General features: G+C 50.0%; 1 protein-coding gene across 5 annotated transcripts in view; it reads left to right on the top strand.

The window, feature by feature from the left end:
• Positions 1-20,513, top strand: part of PARP10 (poly(ADP-ribose) polymerase family member 10) — a 91,231-nt gene that overhangs the window by 10,230 nt on the left and 60,488 nt on the right. For 4 of the 5 annotated variants that reach the window (XM_068129322.2, XM_068129319.2, XM_068129323.2 and 1 more), the window contains exon 2: positions 19,576-19,781. In XM_068129322.2, coding sequence (XP_067985423.2) covers positions 19,595-19,781 — 187 coding nt within the window. In that variant the 5' untranslated portion in view covers positions 19,576-19,594. Of the gene's footprint in view, positions 1-15,682; positions 15,832-19,575; positions 19,782-20,513 lie in introns of those variants that run through there. The other variant, XM_068129320.2, reaches the window with a different exon arrangement.

The following is a 20,513-nucleotide window of genomic DNA, read 5'->3' as shown; positions in this document are numbered from 1 at the left end:
TTCTACTCAACGCAAGACTAACACAGGAAAAGGACTATGCTTACACAATAACACGTACTAAGAAATAACTGAACTATCGCGAGGCTACGTGTTGTTGTGTGATTAACTATGAGGGGGAAAATTAACCTTTATTAGTACAAACTCAAAACCGCAACACTATCCCTCTCCCGCGTCAGACTCGTCCCCGAGTCGAACCCAACAAAAATGGAATGACCGGTTTTGAGAATGATATGCAAGTTACTTTTACTTTTTCATGTGACATCTAGGTGTGGCTCCCCCTAACATTTACTCTAACCCGTGTGTGCGACAGTTTTAAAACACTAAATATGTCCCCCCTATTGCGTTGAGTAGCTATCCAACAGAATCACGCCCACAACTAACCGAATCCGGAATTTGTCAAACGAAACACACAGCCGGTGGGCAGCATTTTATATTTACAAGCACAGAAAAACTTACTCTTATTTGCAACTCTTTGACCCAGGACCTGTCCTTTTTGAAGAGAAGATTGGAGGGGAGAGAAAGCATAACAAAAACACAAAACACTCAAAAATTCATAACACTTGCTGCTTGCTTCTTGCATCTTGCTTCTTGCTTCTTCTGTGTGCCTATCAAACCGGCTAGCCCCCAGACCAGCATACAGGCCATTCCTGATCTTCAGGGCTATCTACTTTACAAATCCTCTCGTCCCTAGCACACCATAATAAAAATGCACAACAAATGCGTTTATTGTATTTCTTTGCCAAGCAGGGCCAACCTCATGTGGTCCGACTGCGTGACATTAATGCCACTCAAAACAAGTGGTCCGAAGATGCAAGGTGATGCTGCAGCAAGGTGCTGCACAGCAGAGGTGCAAGGCCACAAAACTTGTGGCCCATAAGTGTAATAATGTGCAGCAAAGTGTTTGTGGCAGCAAAGTGCTGCACAGGTGCAGCAAAGTTATAACAAAAGGATATGGCAGCAAAGTGCTGCGGAGTTCAGCTGCACAGATGTAACAAAGTGCAGCAGGGATGTTGCGCAGATGTAGCAAGGTGCAGCAAGGAATGCTGCACGGGTTGATGGGGCTGCACAGTTCCACCTCCAAAATGGTCCTGGGGTGGGGGGAGAGACAAAGCACGACTAGAAAAACGGGAAGGGCGCAAAGGTACACAGCAACACAAGGTAATGCAGCGTGAGGGGCGCGGAAGAGCGAGCAGAGCAGACTCGTCCCTAGCCGTCCGTACCCCCTACCGTCGGCTTACACTACCCTAGCCCTCCTTGTATTTGCAAATCGTCACTACGTCTTGTGTCCCATATCCCTCTCTATCTCAAATTCGTCTCCCAATCCCTCCCAGGAAGGAAGGAATGGAACAAACACAATGTCCCATTACGTCATGATGCGTCTTTACCACTCAAACGGCTTACAGAGCCTTGGTGTGGAGCTTCGTCCTCCTTGGTGATTGGCTGTGGATGGTGCGAAGAGATTTCTCTTCCTAACTACACTACTGACATTAACTCTTAAACTACCCGGGGTCGTACCCTGCCAATCGGCCTCTTTAAACTATGTGGTTCTAAAAACCAATTCCCATTGCCCACCTGGTGCCCTCCAAAATTTGGGTCTCACTCCCACAAATTTTCACGCTGTCCCCTTGCACAATTTCGGGGCTGGATCGTGTGGCTCCACTAGCAGGTCCAACTACCTGCGCACCTCTGCCACTGAAGTCGCCACCCGAGCTTACCTGCTCCTGCGGCTACCTAAACTGGGTAAGGCCCCTCCTGGCACTTTACCCCCTGATGCCCACCTTGGCATTGGGCAACCCGGGTCCTTCCTTTGGATCCTCGGGCCCCACTCAACAACTCACAACTACCCTAACTGGCTCCCAGAGCCTACCTGCGGCCTCACCTGGCTGACAAACTACCAGTGGCGGAGTGCCCCAATAACCATACGCACCAATTAAACCACAGGCCCAGCCATTCCACAGTCTCACGCACCCTCCAAAGCACTACTTTGCCACTACCCGCAGCACAGGTGTCAATATCCATACAAATTTTGCCAATACCCTCTACCTGGCTTTACGCTACCCACTCCAGGCTTTCGCGAATGGGTTCCACTCTTCCCCCATTCAATCTTTCGCACCATGCATTCCACACCAAGCATTCCACACCAAATATTCCACACCAAATATTCTCACACACCATTTATCTCACACACCCTTTTGTCTTGCACACCTTTTGTGCTCACACACCTTTCGTCTTGCACACCATGCAAGTTCATTCACACTACTACTTCCACACACCAGATCTCTTGCACACCTCTTGTGCTCACACACCTCTTGTGCTCACACACCTCTTTCCTCGCACACCTCAAACACAACTCCTTTTATCTTAACAACACAATTCCTCACACACACAGCATCATCTAGCTAACTCATTTCCCCTAAAACTTGTGCTTTCCCGTCGTCCCTTTACACTATACACTCCCTTCGTCATTATCATCCACCTAATCTCTCTACATCCCCACTATAGTACAATGTCACTACTTAAATCTCATGTCTCTAAGTTCTTCTAAATCCCTATCATTATCCCAGCCCTCCCTCGGCTAGCTTCGGTGCCCCATGGAGGTAACCATCGCTGGTCCCCCATGTGCCTGTCACTGCCATCCCCCTAAACTAATGCTCATGGGCCTTGACCATGTGAGGCATGGTCAAACTACCATTCCTCCACGTAGGGTACACTACTCTCATCAGTTCACTACACTCTACGAGCCTCTTCATGTGGATATACATTGTCATCACGGCTCGGCTTCGAAAGGCCGAGCGATCCATGCGGGTGGTTGGTCGCCTGTATGGGATGTCCGTCTGGCATTTTCGATCCAGGGGAGGAGGCATGGATGGGCCGAGGTTCAGGGCTCCATCCCTGCGTGGGGCCTCGCGGTCCCATGCACGATGACCCAACCGGCCACGGTCAGAGCACCGCACCCGCCAAGGTGCGCGGCTCCGAAATCTCCTACCTCCCCATGAACCTCGCCGATTGCCTTTTCCGCCATGGCACGGCACCAACCATACAGTGCGGGGGCTGGCACGGGTCGTGCACGGCGGTCCTTGTGAAACCGCCGCGGCATCGATCCCCGCCGGTCCCTGCTGCACACAACTCACCGAGGGCTCACGTCGGCTATCCGTCGCGCTAAACGCTACCCCGGTCGGTGTCGATGCTTGAGCCGCGTCCTCACACCTCGCGACCCACTCCGCACTCACACACCCAGGCGTCCCCGCGTCTCCCATACACTCCGTTACTGCACACTCTCCTTCCACACTCTCTGGTGTGCATTCTCCCTCTCTCTGTAACACACTCGGTCATCGCACCCTCTCCCCTCCATGTCCTCTGGTGTGCATTCTCCCTCACACACCGTACCCATACCTGCACACCTAGGCGCACTCACACCTTTCACAAACTCCGTTACACACTTTTCTTCTACGCACTCTTCTACCGCACAACCAGGCGCATACGCACCTTCCACACACTTCATTATCGCACACCCTCACACACCCTAGTGCACACTCTTCCATTACACACTCCGTAACACCCCCGGGTGTGCACTCCTGCACACACTCTAACACACTCTCTGTAACACACTCCTGTTACACACTCTTTGCCGCACACAGTCTGTAACACCCATGGGTGTGCCCTCCTGTTACACACCCAATCAGCGCACACTTTTTCTCCACGCACTCTTCTCGTGCACATTCCGTCGTACACTTTTCTCGCTCAAACTTCGGCGCACACTTTTCTCGCTCACACCTCGGCGCACACTTTTCTCTCACACGCGCACCAGTCGCCCTCGTACACCGCAAAATGGACCTTCCGCGACCGCCCGGGTTTCGTCTCTCTCCCAAGCACACCAAAAACCCTTTCGCGCCAAACACATTCGCGCCATTATTTTCAATCACCTTTGGGACCTCCTTTTCCGCCAGCACCTGTAAACTTTTTATTTCGTTATCAAGCACGGCATCACGGTGTGAATACGAACTTTGTACATATTCCATCTCCTTCTCCCGTGATATATTTTCTGACTCTGTCGTCACTTCGGCCCAATTATTTCTTTTTCTACCTCGACCGTCAGCGCCCATGAAATTTCTTTTTCCTATTCGACCTTTCCCGGCGCCCCCGACATTTCTTTATCCAATTTGACGATCGCCGGTTTTTCTACACCCCGCATCGCAATTTCTATAGCCCCGGTCAATTTAGCTGTGCTCTGCTCTACCTCATTCCCCATGCGTTCCTCACACCGCGTCACCTCGTCGTGCCCCATTGTGACCTCTTCGCTCAACCCGCGCCTTATGTCCTCCCCCGCGTTTTTGTCCCCCGTCGCACAGCGGAGCGAAAGGGGGACTATGGTTTTCCTGTCCGTCCGTCCGTGCGTGTTTGCATGCGGGCGTGTGTGCGGGCGTGCGGGCGTGCGTGCGGGCGTGCGTAAGCGAAGGACCGCATTCGAATTTGGTGTGTGGGTGCAACCCACGTCATAATCCAAGATGGCCGCCGCCATATATGTCTGATGCCATGAATGTTTGAACCTTGTGAGATTAATATCTTGAAAAATAAGCGAAGTACCAACTTCTAATTTGGTGTGTGGGTGTATCTCGGCATAAGGAAGAACGCTATTGAAAATTGGGTCGCCACGTCAAAATCCAAGATGGCCACCACCATATATATGTCTGAACCTTGTGAGCGAAATATCTTGAAAAATAAGCGAAGTACCAACTTCTAATCTGGTGTGTGGGTGTATCTAGGCACAAGCAAGAAGGCTGTTTAAAATTGGGTTGCCACGTCAAAATCCAAGATGGCCGCCGCCATGTATGTCTGAACCTTGAGATGAATATCTTGAAAAATAAGCGAAGTACCAACTTCTAATTTGGTGTGTGGGTGTATCTCGGCATAAGGAAGAACGCTATTGTAAATTGGGTCGCCACGTCAAAATCCAAGATGGCCGCCACCATATATATGTCTGAACCTTGTGAGTGAAATATCTTGAAAAATAAGCAAAGTACCAACTTCTAATCTGGTGTTTGGGTGTATCTATGCACAAGGAAGAACGCTATTGAAAATTGGGTCGCCATGTCAAAATCCAAGATGGCCACGTCCATGTATGTCTGAACCTTGTGAGCGAAATATCATATCGTAGCATGTTTTCTGCATCTTCCACTTTGTCAACTCACATCACTTCACCGACGGGGGACCTAGGCGTAACGCTTGGTATGTCCCTCTTTGACGCTGCCATCATTTTTTCCAATTCCCGGGTGGATTTGTCCCCCATTTCCTTCAATTGACCACCCATTTTGCTTCCCAATTTTTCCATGTTACTCCTTGCTTCGTCTCTCTGGATGTCCATTTTTCCATTTATTTTATTTATGGCATTCTTATGGGCGTCCATTTTCGCATTCAGTTCGCCCTTCATTTCTTTCATTTCTTTGGTGGATTTGTCACCTTGGGCGTCCAATTTTCTCATTATCCGGGCTAGGTATAACCCAATGTCGAGCCCGGTCCACTCAGCGGGCCCGGCTGCCACCACTGCGTGCGAGGCGCCGCCATTTTCTTCACCAGTTACTGCCTCCTCATCAATTTCCTCCTCTTCTACCAACCCTTCCTGTTGGTCCTGGGTCATCAATTCCTCCTTATCATCTACCCCCACTGGCATTCGACCGCCTTGGCTAGCCATGGTACGAATATAAATTTGGCTTTTAAAAACAAAATTTCGGTCGCTCGTAATTTTTGAGTGCGTCAAGCGCACTCCCGGTCCAATCCCACTCCCGGACACCAAATGTTATGGTTTCCGCGCGACCCTCCTGCCCTTACCAAGGGGAGATTAAGCCCCTTGTTCTTTTTGGGTCGGCGCAACCGAGAGACCTGAATCGCCCCTCCCGGGCAAACGCAAGGTAGGGTTTCGGGACAATTCTCGCACGTACCTAAATACCTGCGCCGCCACGGAAGCGGGGAATCAAGCCTCGCACGAGCCACGCGTAATCTGAGTACACCGAGCGGATTGCGTACAACGTGGTCCGTGCCGTTACCTTTGGTAGTGGAACCCGATTAGAGCGGTTTTATTCGTACCACGCTTAGTCAATGATGGAAAACACAACAGCGGTAGAATCAAAGGAAGAACACAGGTTTAATTATTATTTACACTATTATGTACAAGGATTGGTAGAAAGCAGAGACACAGAGCAGCCTTTGCAGTCTTAAGTTAACGCCAGACACGGGCCCGATCACACTCACAGGGGGAAATGAAGGTAGGATGATGTTCACGCTCTGACTTGGTCGTCCAGGAATGGCTCCGCCCGGCGTGGCTCTCCCCGGTCACAGCACGTCCGTCGATGAAGGCAAGCAGGCGGTGGGAGGGAAATGTACGCGTCTCTTGCCAGGCGGTTTTCCACAGCGTGATTAATTACCGGCGCGCTCTCACTCGCGTAACCCAATAGAGGCTCTGCCTCAAGCTCAATCGAGCGTTTAAGTTGTAAGAGCGCTTTACAACTCGGTTCATGCACGTCTTCTCTCTGAGCCCGTTCAACAAGCGCCTCTCCGCCGAACTCAACTCTCACAAGCGCCTCTCCCACCAGAACGTGGTCCAGCTCACCCCTCGAAGAACTCCGGTGGGGGCTTCGCGCAACGGGTTATATTGCCAACCCCCTTCGCTCTCTCGAATGTTCTAACCACGCCTTGTGACGCAGTGCCGCAGCCACTCCCTTTGAGCCCTGATTGGCGGCTCGCTCTTACCGTCCTCCTTCGGGCTTGCTTCGATTTGCCAGGCCTGCCTCGTGTTAATTTGCGCCAAAAAGCCAAAGGCGGCATAAGGCGGCATCAGGCAATGAAAGGACCTAACTCTCATTATTCTACTCAACGCAAGACTAACACAGGAAAAGGACTATGCTTACACATACTAAGAAATAACTGAACTATCGCAAGGCTACGTGTTGTGTGACTAACTATGAGGGGGAAAATTAACCTATATTAGTACAAACTCAAAACCGCAACGATATATATATATATACTGTATATATATATATATATATATGTATATGTATATGTATATATATATATATATATCAACCAATCGAATGGAGGCCAAATCCCATATCCGCAACATTGCACCCTTCTCTACCCTCGGGGCGTCCCGACCCGATAAATTTTTACCTATTTTAGTGTGGCACTCAGATGTAGTTCCCTCTACTATTAACTCTACCCTGAGTGCGACAGTTTTACAGATATTCACAAATGAGTAAATATGTCCCCCTGCGACGTTGCACCCTTCTCCTCACAGAAACACACCCACAGGATAACCGAATCGCGGAAAGAATTCGCAAACTAAACATACAGACGGTAGGGAGCATTATTTACATAAGACTACGCTGATATTTACACTACGATCCAGGACCTGTTTTTGGAGGAACACATGCAGATGTTATGCATAGAGAGAGCACACATGCCAGCATCGATACACCAACCCACGAGTGCTCTGTGGCCTTACGGCCTTTAATAATGTGCAGAGCACCCCTTTCAAGCACCAAAAGCACCACCCCATCACACAGTCAGCACCATCCGGTGCAGTCACCATTGTTCATTAAAATAAAAACAACAACCCCTAACCCTGCAGGTGTCTCTTGCTCTTCGTGTGGTGCACTTGGCCTTCTTGCTTCTTTCAAAAATAAAGAAAGGCGCCAACCGCGTCCATTTCCTATTTGTGGCCGTCAGGGGGCCAACTATTAGTGGTTCACCTTGTATGGCATAGGTGCCACGTTGACCCATAGGTCCATCAACGGGTGGTGCTTGCCCGCAAAAGAACTGCGGTCCATTGTGGGTGGCCACCAAAATTGCGGTCCATATGGTGTATCGATCCAGGCAGCAAGCAGCGAAAGTGCAGGCCCACAACTGCGGAGCCAGCACCTCTCTCTCCTCTCTCTCTGCCCCAAAGCCAGATCCTCGGAGGTGGGAGACAAAAGAAAAGACAAGTGAGTAAGGTGGTAAGGGCGCAAAAGTGCACGCAATGTAAGGTAATGCACACTGGGGGCACATGGGAACCAGGTGAGACAGGTACGTTCCTACCGTACGCCCCCCCCCCCCACCAGGTAACCTACATGGCCCCTCCCTTACCCCTTACTGTATCCACAAAACACAACACTACCCATAAACATCTACTTTACAAATCAACAAACGTCCCTACTGTCTTCCCCGTTCCTCCCATAAGCCAAATTCGTCTTCTCTCCCTCCTAACCAATCAAATTTGCCATTTTCAACTCTCATCAAAATTTGCCATCTCCAACTGAACATCAAAATTTGCCATTACCAATTCATCATCAGTCCCTCCTAAGGAGGGAGAGATGGAATCACCCCAATGTCTCATCCACGTCGTGATGCGTCTCACAAATCCAACAGCAATCCTTACTTCCTGCAACACAAAACAAAGAAAACACAGGTGTGGAGTCATCATCATCACCACAGGTAAGTGGCTGCGTATGGTGCGACAGGTTCATCAATCCTAACTATTTCCTAAATGACTTTAACAACTTTACATTACCCGGGGTCTTTCCCTGCCAATCCATTGGCCAACTTACACTATGGGTTCTAAAAACCAATTCCCATTGACCAAACTGTGGTGCTTTTCAATTTGGGGTCTCACTCCCCCGATTAATCTCCCGGTGCCCTCGCACAATTTCTGGGCTGTGGCGTGTACCTCTCCCAGCGGGTCTACCCACCTGCACACCTCCACCACTGCAGTTGCCTCCGAGCTTACCTGCTCCTTACCCTAACCTAACTACCTGGGGAAGGCCCTCTGGCGCGCTCCCCACTCGGTGCCCTCTCTGGCACTGGGCTACCCGGGTCCGTCCTCCGGATCCTCGGGCCCCATCCACAACTCTACCGGCTCCCAGAGCCCACCTGTGGCCTCACCTGGCCGACATCCTCACAGTGGTGGAGTGCCCAACCAACTACACACACTAACAGGCTACACGCCCAGCCATTTCCACAACACTAATGCACCCATCCACGATACCATTCTGCAACCGCACCACAAATGCCAATATCCAACCACAATTTACCTATACCCTCTACCTAACACTTACACTACCCGCCCCGGGTACTCGTGAAAGGGGTCCACTCTTCCCCCATCCACACCTTCGCACCATGCACACCACTCCGTACCACTTACTCCAACTCTCTCCACACACATGTACTTGCACACCTGTGCTCTCATACTTGGTGCCACCTGCACCCTTCTCTCCCCAAGCGCATTCGCGCTGATCCACACACTCACTACTCATACACTGCTCCACACACCTGTCCAGTTGCACACCTGTGCAATCACACCTGTTCAATCCTCACACAGCATCATCTCATCTAACTACTCCCCTCTGAAACTTGCGCTTCCCAGTCGTCCCTTTAAACTATTGCGCTCCCTCGTCATTATCATCCATACTAATCTACCTGCGTCCCCACTACAGGTATCAGTCACTAACTAAACTTAACGTCACCTAATGTCATCTTCGCTAGATCCCTACAATATAACCTAACCCACCCGGGCTAGTTTTCACTGCCATAAACCCCATAAACTATAGCTCCTTTGCCCCCACCATGGGAAGGGTGGCAGGGATGCCACCCTTACCCACCGGGCCCATCGCTCACTACCAATTTTGCACATCAAATTTCAACAAATTAAAAATTTGCCAATCACTACCCATCATCTGCCAATCACTACTGCCAATCCTTTGCCAATCATCAAATTTTGTTTTTCTCTAATTTCGGGGCCAAAACACTATCCTCATCACACAGTCTACTCACTAATGCCTCTCGGTGCGCCAATTCCTGTCCAAAGCCCGGCTTCGTAAAGCCAAGCCATGAATGCGGGTTGTTCTGTGCCAGCGGCTGGATGCGTCCGGCATTCGGTGCAGGGACGGGGGCTTACCCGGGCCGAGATCCCACGCACCACCTCGGCGTGGAGCCATCCCATGGCTCGATCTCGACCTGCCGGAATGCCTCAACAAAAAGTGGTCGCCATGACGACCCTTCCTATCCAGCCGCCCGCTCCGCCTAGTGGAGCACGGACGCGGCCGTTCAAAGCGAGGCCCAGCACGCACCGAGGGCCCGATTCGGCTAAAAGTCGACCTAACCTTTAACCCGGTTACCTTCGATGCCTCACCTGCATGCTTACACCCCGCAGCCCGTTCCTTGCTCACACATCCAGCCGTTTCCATGCTCCTCGTACCTTTCCTTACACACCCAGGTACCCTCATTCCACTCACAGCCTTGGTCACACACCTGACCACCGAACACTTTGGCACACATTCGTTGGTCGCACACCTCACCAACACACCTCTTCGCGCCCCCTCCTCTGTCACTTCCTCTGTGACAATCACAGGTGTGCTCTCATTCGCACACCCAACCACGTGCCTCACTACCAACTCAAATGTGCCTTCCCACACACGCTCTACCATTCCAGGTGTGCATCCTTCCATTCCAGGTGTACATCCTCGCTCACCTGTCATAACCAACTCACGCTCCGTTTCACTCTCACTACTCTCACCTCCATTCTTGACCGCGCACTCACCCTTACTCTCGACAGCACACTCTTTCCTCATGCACCCGTCCGTTACACACCTTTCTCGCGCATCCTCTCGCGCACACTTTTTCGTTACTTCCTCCGTAACACTCACCACAGGTGTACACTCTTCCTTACTTTTGACAGCGCACTCTTTCCCCATGCACCTGTCTGTCACACACCTTTCTCGCGCACACTCTTGCGCACACTCTCCCGTCACACCCTCTGTAACACTTACCACACCGCGCTTCCATGTGCTCCCTCGCACACGCGCTACGACCGACTCACTCTCGCCAGCACCCTCACTCCTTGGCACACACTTTTTCCTCACACACCCCAGAGTCGGACTTTCTCGCACACCTCCTTTTTCGCACACCAGACCTGTCGCACACTTCACCCACGGCCTCTCACGAACACCCGGGTCCATCTCGACCCCCAAGCTTCTTAAATCCCCTGGCGCATCATACGCACGACCATATTGGTCACCACTTACACCGGGTCCTCTTCCTCTTCGCTTCTCCTCCATCACCTGCGAATCCCTCATCCGGTTAATGAGCACATCATCACGATCCGAACACAGACTTCGGACCAATTCTTTTATCTCCTCTTTTATCTCTTTCTTATCCCCTCTCCGTCGCTTCTTAATTTCGCTCACCCCTTCTTCCACTTCTTCTAATTTCTGCTTCACCTCTTTTATTCCCCGGTACGTCTTCTCAAGCTCGTCCTCCAAGGCTACCTTGACCGTTTCCATGTGCGTCCTCACCTGCCGGTCCTTCGTCTCCATTACCTCTATCACCTCGTCCAACCTCGTTGTCAATCCCTCACGTACCATCTGACATTCCCTCTTCGTCGCTACCAAGTCATTTTTTAGGTCATTTTGTGTCGCTTTTAACCCTCCTATTACCGCAGTGTTCCTTTGTACCTGCTCCACTAACTCCGTCTGTCCCACCGTCAGCTGCTCCACCTCCTGCGTCAGGTCCTCTATGCCCCCTTGTAACTTTACAGTCCCCTTTCTCACCTCCTTCTCCATGTGCTCCTTACAGTGCCTCACCTCCTCGCACACTCCTCCGACCTCCTCACTCACACCTCTTCTGATCTCCTCTCCCATCACTTGCATCTCCTGCCCAGATGCCACCCTCATCTGCTCCATTTCCTCCCTGTGAGCATCCAGTTTGGTTTCTACCCCCATTCTGACCCCCTCTATCTGCTGCCCCATTTGTTTAACTTCCCTTTCCGCTTGGTCCCTCATGTCCCTCAATTTGCCTTCCATCCTGTTTTCTAGCCCCTCTAACCCCTTTTGCATCCCTTCCATTTGATTCTCTTGAGCGGCCATTCTGTTTTCTACCCCCATTAACCCATGTTTTAATCCCTCACCGGTACCCCTCGCTTCGTCCCTCATTACCCCCATTTGGCCCTCCAATCGCTCACCCTGAGCATCCATCCGGTTCCCCATTTGTCCCATACTGCTTTTCAAACCTCTAATTTGGTCTCCCAATTGCTCACTATTCTTTTCCATAAGGGCCGTCATTTGCATAAAAAAAAGGTTCAAATCCACCGGTGGCGCTACCACGGTCGCGGGCGTGGACGCCGTGGCCATCTGCGAGGCGCCATTTTGCGCGCCCGCTACTTCGTGCGTGACGGCGCTATTTTGCGAATCTGCTACCCTCACTGCTTCGCTCTCCTCTTGTCCCTCAATTTGGTCCTGGATCGACCCTACCTCACTCTCTACCGGAACCCAGCCGTCTTGGTCTGCCATAGCGCGACTTTCAAAATTCGGGTTTTTATTTTCGTAAAACAAAATCAAATTTCGCCGTTATAATTTCGAGCGCGTGAAACGCGCTCCGGATCGAATTCCACTTCCCAACACCAATTGTTACCCTAATGGTACAATTGGTGTTCCAAAATTTGGGCCTAATAAATTTAGTCCCAGGTCCGAATCCAATTCCTCGACACCAAATGTTACAGACGCGGTTGTGGATGTTGGTTTACCGAGCGGTTTGGTATGACCGCGTCTGCACAGGTTACCCGATTATACTCGGACGTTGGCCGAGTCGCGCTACGCTAAATCAATTGAGGAAAGGACACAACGGCTGGGTTAAAATGACACGACACCAGGGGTACAGTTCTCAAGACCTCCGGAGGAGGTTATAATAGTTCGGAACGTTAGATTACAAGGACAAGAGAGACAGCATAGGAAGATAGGCACTTAATTACGGTCTTATAGTAGCCCCGACAGACGACAGATAAACAGGACAAAACTGACTCACACGGGGATTGATGGCAAGGAAGGGCAGGTAGTCGAGGCTCAAGGTGCACTCTTGGCTCAGGGGCAGAATCGACCCGGTCCGGTCCAGAGATGCGGGAGGTCTCTCTCAGCGCTAGAAGGTGACGTTCTTTCTCCAAGCTGGGGGCGCATCTGACGTCACGTCCGGTCAGTCGCTGCGTATATCCGGCGGGGAGTGACACGCCCTCGGCTCGTTAGCTCCGCCCCAGATGGAATCGGCCCGTTGCTTCTTATTGGGTGCGGGGGCTACCGGGCTCCGCCCTTGACGAGGGGCCGACAGCCAGCCCCTTCGTGGTAACCCCGTAACCTGGAGGTAACCTGGAGCACATGGGCCATGGCGGCTAACCGAGCCGGAGTGAGGACGCCCACTCCCCGCACCGCGGCCGCGCCGCCCCCGCTGTGGTTGTAGTTGTAGATCCGGAGGACGGACCCGGGTAGCCCAGTGCCAGAGGGCACCGAGTGGGGTGACAGAGCCAGGAGGGGCCTTCCCCAGTTAGTTAGGTTAGGGTGAGGAGCTAGGTAAGCTCGGGTGGCAACTGCAGTGGTGGAGGTGTGCAGGTGGGTAGACCTGCTGGGAGAGCTACACGTCGCAGCCCAGAAATTGTGCAAGGGCACCGGGAGATGAATCGGGGGAGTGAGACCCCAAATTGAGAAGCACCACAGTTTGGTCAATGGGAATTGGTTTTTAGAACCCATAGTGTAAGTTGGCCAATGGATTGGCAGGGAAAGACCCCGGGTAATGTAAAGTTGTTAAAGTCATTTAGGAAATAGTTAGGATTGATGAACCTGTCGCACCATATGCAGCCACTTACCTGAGGTGATGATGATGACTCCACACCTGTGTTTCCTTTGTTTTGTGTTGCAGGAAAGGAGAATTGCTGTTTGGATTTGTGAGACGCATCGCGACGTGGATGAGACATTGGGGTGATTCCATTTCTCCCTCCTTAGGAGGGACTGATGATGAATTGGTGATGGCAAATTTTGATGTTGAGTTGGAGATGGCAAATTTTGATGAGAGTTGGAAATGGCAAATTTGATTGGTTAGGAGGGAGAGAAGACGAATTTGGTTTATGGGAGGAACGGGGAAGACAGTAGGGACGTTTGTTGATGTGTAAAGTAGATGTTTATGGGTAGTGTTGTGTTTTGTGGATACAGTAAGGGGTAAGGGAGGGGCAATGTAGGTTACCTGGTGGGGGGGGGGGGGGGGGGGCGTACGGTAGGAACGTACCTGTCTCACCTGGTTCCCATATGCCCCCAGTGTGCATTACCTTGTATTGCGTGCACTTTTGCGCCCTTACCACCTTACTCACCTGTCTTCTTTTGTCTCCCACCTCCGAGGATCTGGCTTTGGGGCAGAGAGAGAGGAGAGAGAGGTGCTGGCTCCGCAGTTGTGGGCCTGTACTTCCGCTGCTTGCTGCCTGGATCGATACACCATATGGACCGCAATTTTTGTGGCCGCCCACAATGGACCGCAGTTCTTTTGCGGTCAAGCACCACCCGTTGATGGACCTCTGGGTCAACGTGGCACCTATGCCATACAGGTGAACCACTTTTAGTTGGCCCCCCTGACGGCCACAATTCAGAAATGGACACGGTTGGCGCCTTTCTTTATTTCTAAAGAAGCCAGAAGGCCAAGTGCACTCCATGAAGGCAAGACCAGCGGCAGAACATCGGCCGGCTGCGACACCACCGGTGACCATGGACACTTGATTGTGCATTGTTATTGAACACTTTATTGGAGCACCGGATGGTGCTCACTGTGCATAAGGGGGTGGTGCTTTTGGTGCTTGGACGGGGTGCTCTGCACATTATTAAAGGCCGTAGGGCCACAGGGCACTCGTGGGTTGGTGTATCGATGCTGGCATGCGTGCTCTCCCTATGCATAACATCTGCATGTGTTCCTCAAAGAACAGGTCCTGGATCGTAGTGTAAATATCAGTGTAGTCTTGTATAAATTATGCTCCCTACCGGCTGTATGTTTAGTTTGAGGATGCTTTCCGCGATTCGGTTATCCTGTGGGTGTGTTTCTGTTAGGAGAAGGGTGCAACGTCGCAAGGGGACATATTTACTCATTTGTGAACATCTGTAAAACTGTCGCACTCAGGGTTGAGTTAATAGTAGAGGGAACTACATCTGAGTGCCACACTAAAGTAGGTAAAAATTTATCGGGTCGGGACGTCCCGAGGTAGAGAAGGGTGCAATGTTGCGGATATGGGATTTGGCAACGGATATTTGGCAATCCATCCATATCCGCTTGTAAATATTCCCCTATTTCCTCAATACTTCCCAACTATCCCCAATCCCCCATTCCCTAGTCCCATTTTCTGTAAACAACACTCTGTAGACCCGACTTCCCCCTATTTCCCCCATTAAATGTCGCACCTAGGTTCACCGCATCTCATGTAAGACAACTATAGGACATCTTGCTAGTTATTCTTAGTCTATGTCAGTTAAGGATTCGTTTCCATTAATTCTGACCCTTCGTTGCACCAGAATGTGATTGTATGGCACCGTTAGGAAGTTTAGGACCTCCCAATACCTCCCCGCAGCTCTTCCTCACAGTTCAACAACAACAACAACAACGAGCGCAGGGAGTGCGCGTCCTCACTCCGGCTTGGTAGGAGTGGTGGGAGGACACCACGCCTTCCCACGAGCTGCCATCGGACATGTGCTCGACGGGGTTACCAAACAGGGGCTCCCTGTCGGCTCCTCGTCGAGGGCGGAGCCTGGTAACCCCCGCACCCAATGGAAGCGGCGGACCGGCCCCAGTGGGGCGGAACCAACCAGCCGAGGGCGTGTCACTCCCCGCTGAGCATGTGCAGTGAGAGAGAGGTGACGTCAGATGCGCGCTGAGCTTGGAGCAAGCAAGACCACCTCCGAGCACTGTGAGACCTCCCTGCATCTTTTGAAGCGTGCTTTATCCTGTCCCCGAGCCAAGGTGCACCTTGTGCCATCGACCTACCTGTCCCTTCCTGCCATCAATCCTTGTGTAAGTCTACCTTGTCCGTTTGTCCGTGGTCTGTCCGGGAATAGATAAGACTGCATTTAAGTGCCCATCTCTTCTGTGTCTTTACCTCACTCTGCCTTGTAATCTACCCCCTTTTCTCCACCACTGTAATTATACCCTCCTCCGGAAGTCTTGAGAACTGTACCCCTTGCGTCGTTTCATCTATCCCAGTCGTCGTGTCCTTTCCATCATTGATTTAGCATAGCGCGATTTGGCCAACGCTGGGTGAATCGGGTGAGTGTAAAGGGAAGAAACGGGGAATAACTGTTCGGTCGCGGAGCCTCCGCTCGGCAAATATAACATCTAATCCGCAGTCCGTAACAATATATATATACATATATATATATATATACTAGCAGAAGTACTCAGCATTGCTGGGAGGGGGATGGGGGAAGGGGAGGGAGTAAGGGGCGGGTGGAGGGGTGGGGGAGGGGGGAAAGGAAGGGGGAAAGGGGAGGACGGAGGGGGAGGGAGAGGGGGGAGGGGGAAGGGCAGGGCCAGTCAACAATGACGTTGCAGTTCTCATGGGAGGAGAGCAGCACAACAATCGCGACATCGTCCTGCATCTTCGCAACAACAGCACGAAGCGGATTTTGGGGACTCACCGATCCTGTGACGCCCTCCAGTACCGGCGTTGCCGGGCGGGGGAAGGGAGACCCGTACATTCCCAACCCGTACATTCGCCCTCTCGACTCGAGCTCACTCGGACAAAAGCCTCGCACAAATTACACCGTGAAAGCCCAATGGCCATGTCTATGCCACAAATCAAGCACATGAGCGAGTCTGGCGCACTGAATTGAAAATATATAGAACGCTCATACTCCGTGAAAAGTGTAGCCGCCGTGTCGCCATCTTGGTTAGCACGACTCGACCAACTCGCTTCGCGGATCTCATTTGTTTTGAACGTGTCCCAGATTTTAAAAGCGAGACAACTGTTAAAATGCCATTTTGTGCGGAAATAAACTGCTTCAATCGGTTAAGGAAGGGTTGTGGAAAGACGTTTCACAGCTGTTTCAAAGACGTTTAATTCATATCGCACAAAATCGACAAAAATCGACACAAAACACGATCGCACAAAAGGTGAAAAAACGCAATCGCTTTTCGCTCTGAATTAGTGCAAACGTGTGACGGAAATCACCATCGCCCAGCATCGAGTGCCAACCAAGATGGCGCCCGGTAGCTGCATCTCCACCCATGTGGTGTGAATGGCAATGGTCATTCTGTATATTTTCTGTTCAGTGGCCTGGCAGTGATAATGGAACATCACGTGATCGCTCTGAGCAAATCAGCGAGCTGCTCTGGCACCGGCTGAGATTCCGTGTATAATGTTCCTCGCTGAAATGCGCTGAGGTAAATATGAATAAAAAATATGGATCTTGTCAAATATTTTTAGGTAGGCCATGTCCTTCCCAGGCTCAGTGGCCATGTCTATGCCAAATATCAAGCACGTGGGCCTCTCCGTTTAGGAGTCTATCGGTAACATACACACATATACACACACACACACACACAAACTGTGTTTTATTTATATAGATATATACACACACACATATACAATTTTGAAATTGTGCTTGCATTACCTGCAGATGTTCATTATAATGAGACACTAGCAAGTGCATTGCAATAGTGCAAAGAAGAATTGTAATGTCGTGGAATTTAAATAATTAAATAAATTGAATGTTAAAAAAACCAATGTCCCCACCAATCAGAAGATTTTTTACAGAGTTTAATACCAGGAGGATTTCACCTGGTAAAGTGGAGATATACATCAAACAAAGCATCATAAAGACACACCAAATACACCAGCATACACAGTACCGACAGCCAAGCGAAATCCTAAATTCTGTAGTCAAGGCAAGTCCTTTAAACTGGCTGGAAACAAAGTAAATGAAATTGGAAGGGGCAAGTAGTGGGAGGAGCAAAGATGGAATTGGTCGAATATAGAGTGAGGAGGGGGGAGAGCAGTGTGATTGGTCGAATGAAGTAAAGAGTGGGGAGATATCCCATGGAGTGGGGGAGAGATTAGATCTGCATAATCGAGTTTCTTAATGAGGCACATCTGTTTTTCCATTGTCCACACCATACTATGTGGAGCCCAAACTCTTTTATTATGGTTGAAGACTCGAGGGTCATAGGAAGTCCAAGCTTCATTTACCATATCTTTACTCAATATTTGCTCATTACTTTAGAACTACCTGTACGAGTTTTGCAAGCACATGTCTGTAATTAATTCATCTTTTAACATTATTGTTCGAAGGATTTGAGCATTTTGCGAGTTAACCAGTGAGGATTATCATATTATATTGCAAATTCACACATATACATAGTAACATGAGAACCTAATAAGTAGTGACACAACGACAACCAATCAAGATTCATGTTCAAACTTCAAACTTGCATGCCATTAAATAAGAAAGACTTTATTTAATTTATTAATGCATCAATTACAGGTATTTATTTCCCTTTTTTTTTTTTATACAAGATTGAGGCTCGTGAAAAAGCTAACATTAATCACACAAAAATCAAACAGACACATAAAACATATAATAAGGGGAGCGGTAGACAAGATAGGGAAGCACACAAACACAACATTTGAGAGCAGGAGCATCTGGAGATATGTGGGAGGGAGAGGGCTTGGGGGGAGGAGGCGTGGGAATGGGAGGGGGGGGGGGGGGTGGGAGAAGTATAAAACACATGGACACTGCAAGGACTTTCAGGAAAAAAGTTAGTATTTCAAAAAAGTGGATTTGGGGTGAATTAGCGGGGGTAGAAAAGATCAAGGTTTTGGATGGGGGAAGATAAGAGATGGTGGTGAAAAGCTGTTTTAAAGACCAGGAGGGAGGAGTGGGATTGAAGGGAGTGAGGAAGTTTGTTCCAGAGGCGGGAGAAAAGAGGAATGAAAGAGTGAAGGTGAGCAGAGAGTCTTGATTTTGGAAATTTAACCATAAGAGGGTTGCTGGCAGATCTTGTGCGACCTGTAGGAATATTTGGGGGACAGAGCACAGCCAGGGCTGTGGGAGCAAGGCCGGAGAGGAGTTGGTAGAAGACAGAAAGACCACCGACCTGCCTGCGGTGAGTAAGTGAAAGGCCCTCGGAGTTAACTTCATCGCGGGAGATTCCAATGATTCTGAAAGCTTTAGTTTCAACAGCGTGAAGCCGAGCTAGGTGTGAGGCAGGAACACCGGCCCAGAGGGGAGAGCAGTATTCCATTGAGCTGCGGATGAAAGCAATTGTCAGATAAGAGTTGTCTATATGATATATGGCTTAGTAAATCACTTCAATCAACTGCACAGCGATTTATGTGAAAAACACATACGGATTGTACAAGAAAGTTATCTTTTTTTGCAAGATTTTAAAACCAGCACGTGGAATTGCACAGTTGCCTCAGGGAAGCCATGAATCATTATCCACTCGGTCGTTATGGTAACCACATTCCTTGTTTGAACGCAAACTAACTTTTTGTTCAAAACCCTAATAAACTATAAGCTTTCATTTAATTATGAATCATTCATTTGGATTATTTGATTCAGCGGTTAAATCATTGCAGTTGTGGTGGCAACATCAAAACCCAATTTTACCCAATGCCAGAGATAACTTGCCTACCCGAAGACTACTTTTTAACTACCTGATGGAAGTCAAAAAAATAGACTTCCACAGTAATCTACCATTAAAATGCACTAACGTTCCCTATTTTAACTCCCGATTATTTGTTCATGTTTTCTGCAGCCCTGGGACTGGCCATCTTATGGCGGTGCAGCCTGCATCGCCCGGAACAGGGGGCCAGATACTGGAGGTGGTGGGTGCCCCAGATACCATTCCATTATCTGTGCTCAAACTTTATTTTGAGAATCGTCGGCGCTCAGGTGGAGGAGAAGTTCAGGCTATCAGCAAGGAGGGTGACCGTGTGTTTGTCACATTTGACTCCTGTGAAGGTTTGCTGCTCGTCACTTCCTGTGTTTTATATTGTTGTGGAAGTCACTCCTAGGGGTTAACCTTGCTTGGTATAGTATAGTTAGCTCCTTCGTAAATATCTTTGAAGAAGTATAAAGTAATATTAATTGTGGCATTACATATTTTCCCTCCCGTAACCATTGCCTTTATCATTAAATATACCTGTTATTGGGGTGAATTTGAACCGTTGTGATTGTTGTGGTGATTGTAGAAGGTCCATTGAGGACTAATCGGCAATGGCAATTAACGCCGTATATCCAGACCGGTGTGTACCCCGGTGTAGAATAGGTACACCGTATCCCTGCGCATCGTAAGAGCGTGACCAAGGGTTGGCGTCAGGAAGGGCATCCGGCCATAAAAACATTGCCTCAAACAGGGAACCATGATTGTCATGGGGCCCGCAAGGCTAACCCCCGCTCTAGCGGGGAAAATGGCCTTAAAACGATCATTCATTCATTCATTCATCCAGACCGTGCCTCGGCTCGCTGGGCGGTTAATTAGAGATGAGGTGCGTGGTATCAATTTCAATTAGCGAAACACATTGGCTGATGCAACAGTCCCACAGGCACGGCGTTGGAGTGGAAAAACCCGTAATCTGCCCCAGGAAGGCCGAACCAGCTGGCTGTTAGGCTGCTGTTGGAGCAGCCCACTGGGTTTTGTACCAGGCAACCAAGACTATCCGCGACTACGACAATATTCTCTTATAACATATC

This window comes from Myxine glutinosa, chromosome 9 (assembly GCF_964187855.1).
Source record: "Myxine glutinosa chromosome 9, kmMyxGlut1.1, whole genome shotgun sequence".
In the NCBI taxonomy this organism is placed as follows: domain Eukaryota; kingdom Metazoa; phylum Chordata; class Myxini; order Myxiniformes; family Myxinidae; genus Myxine; species Myxine glutinosa.
Note: the sequence above shows the minus strand (reverse complement) of the source record. Positions and strands in the feature narration are given on the sequence as shown.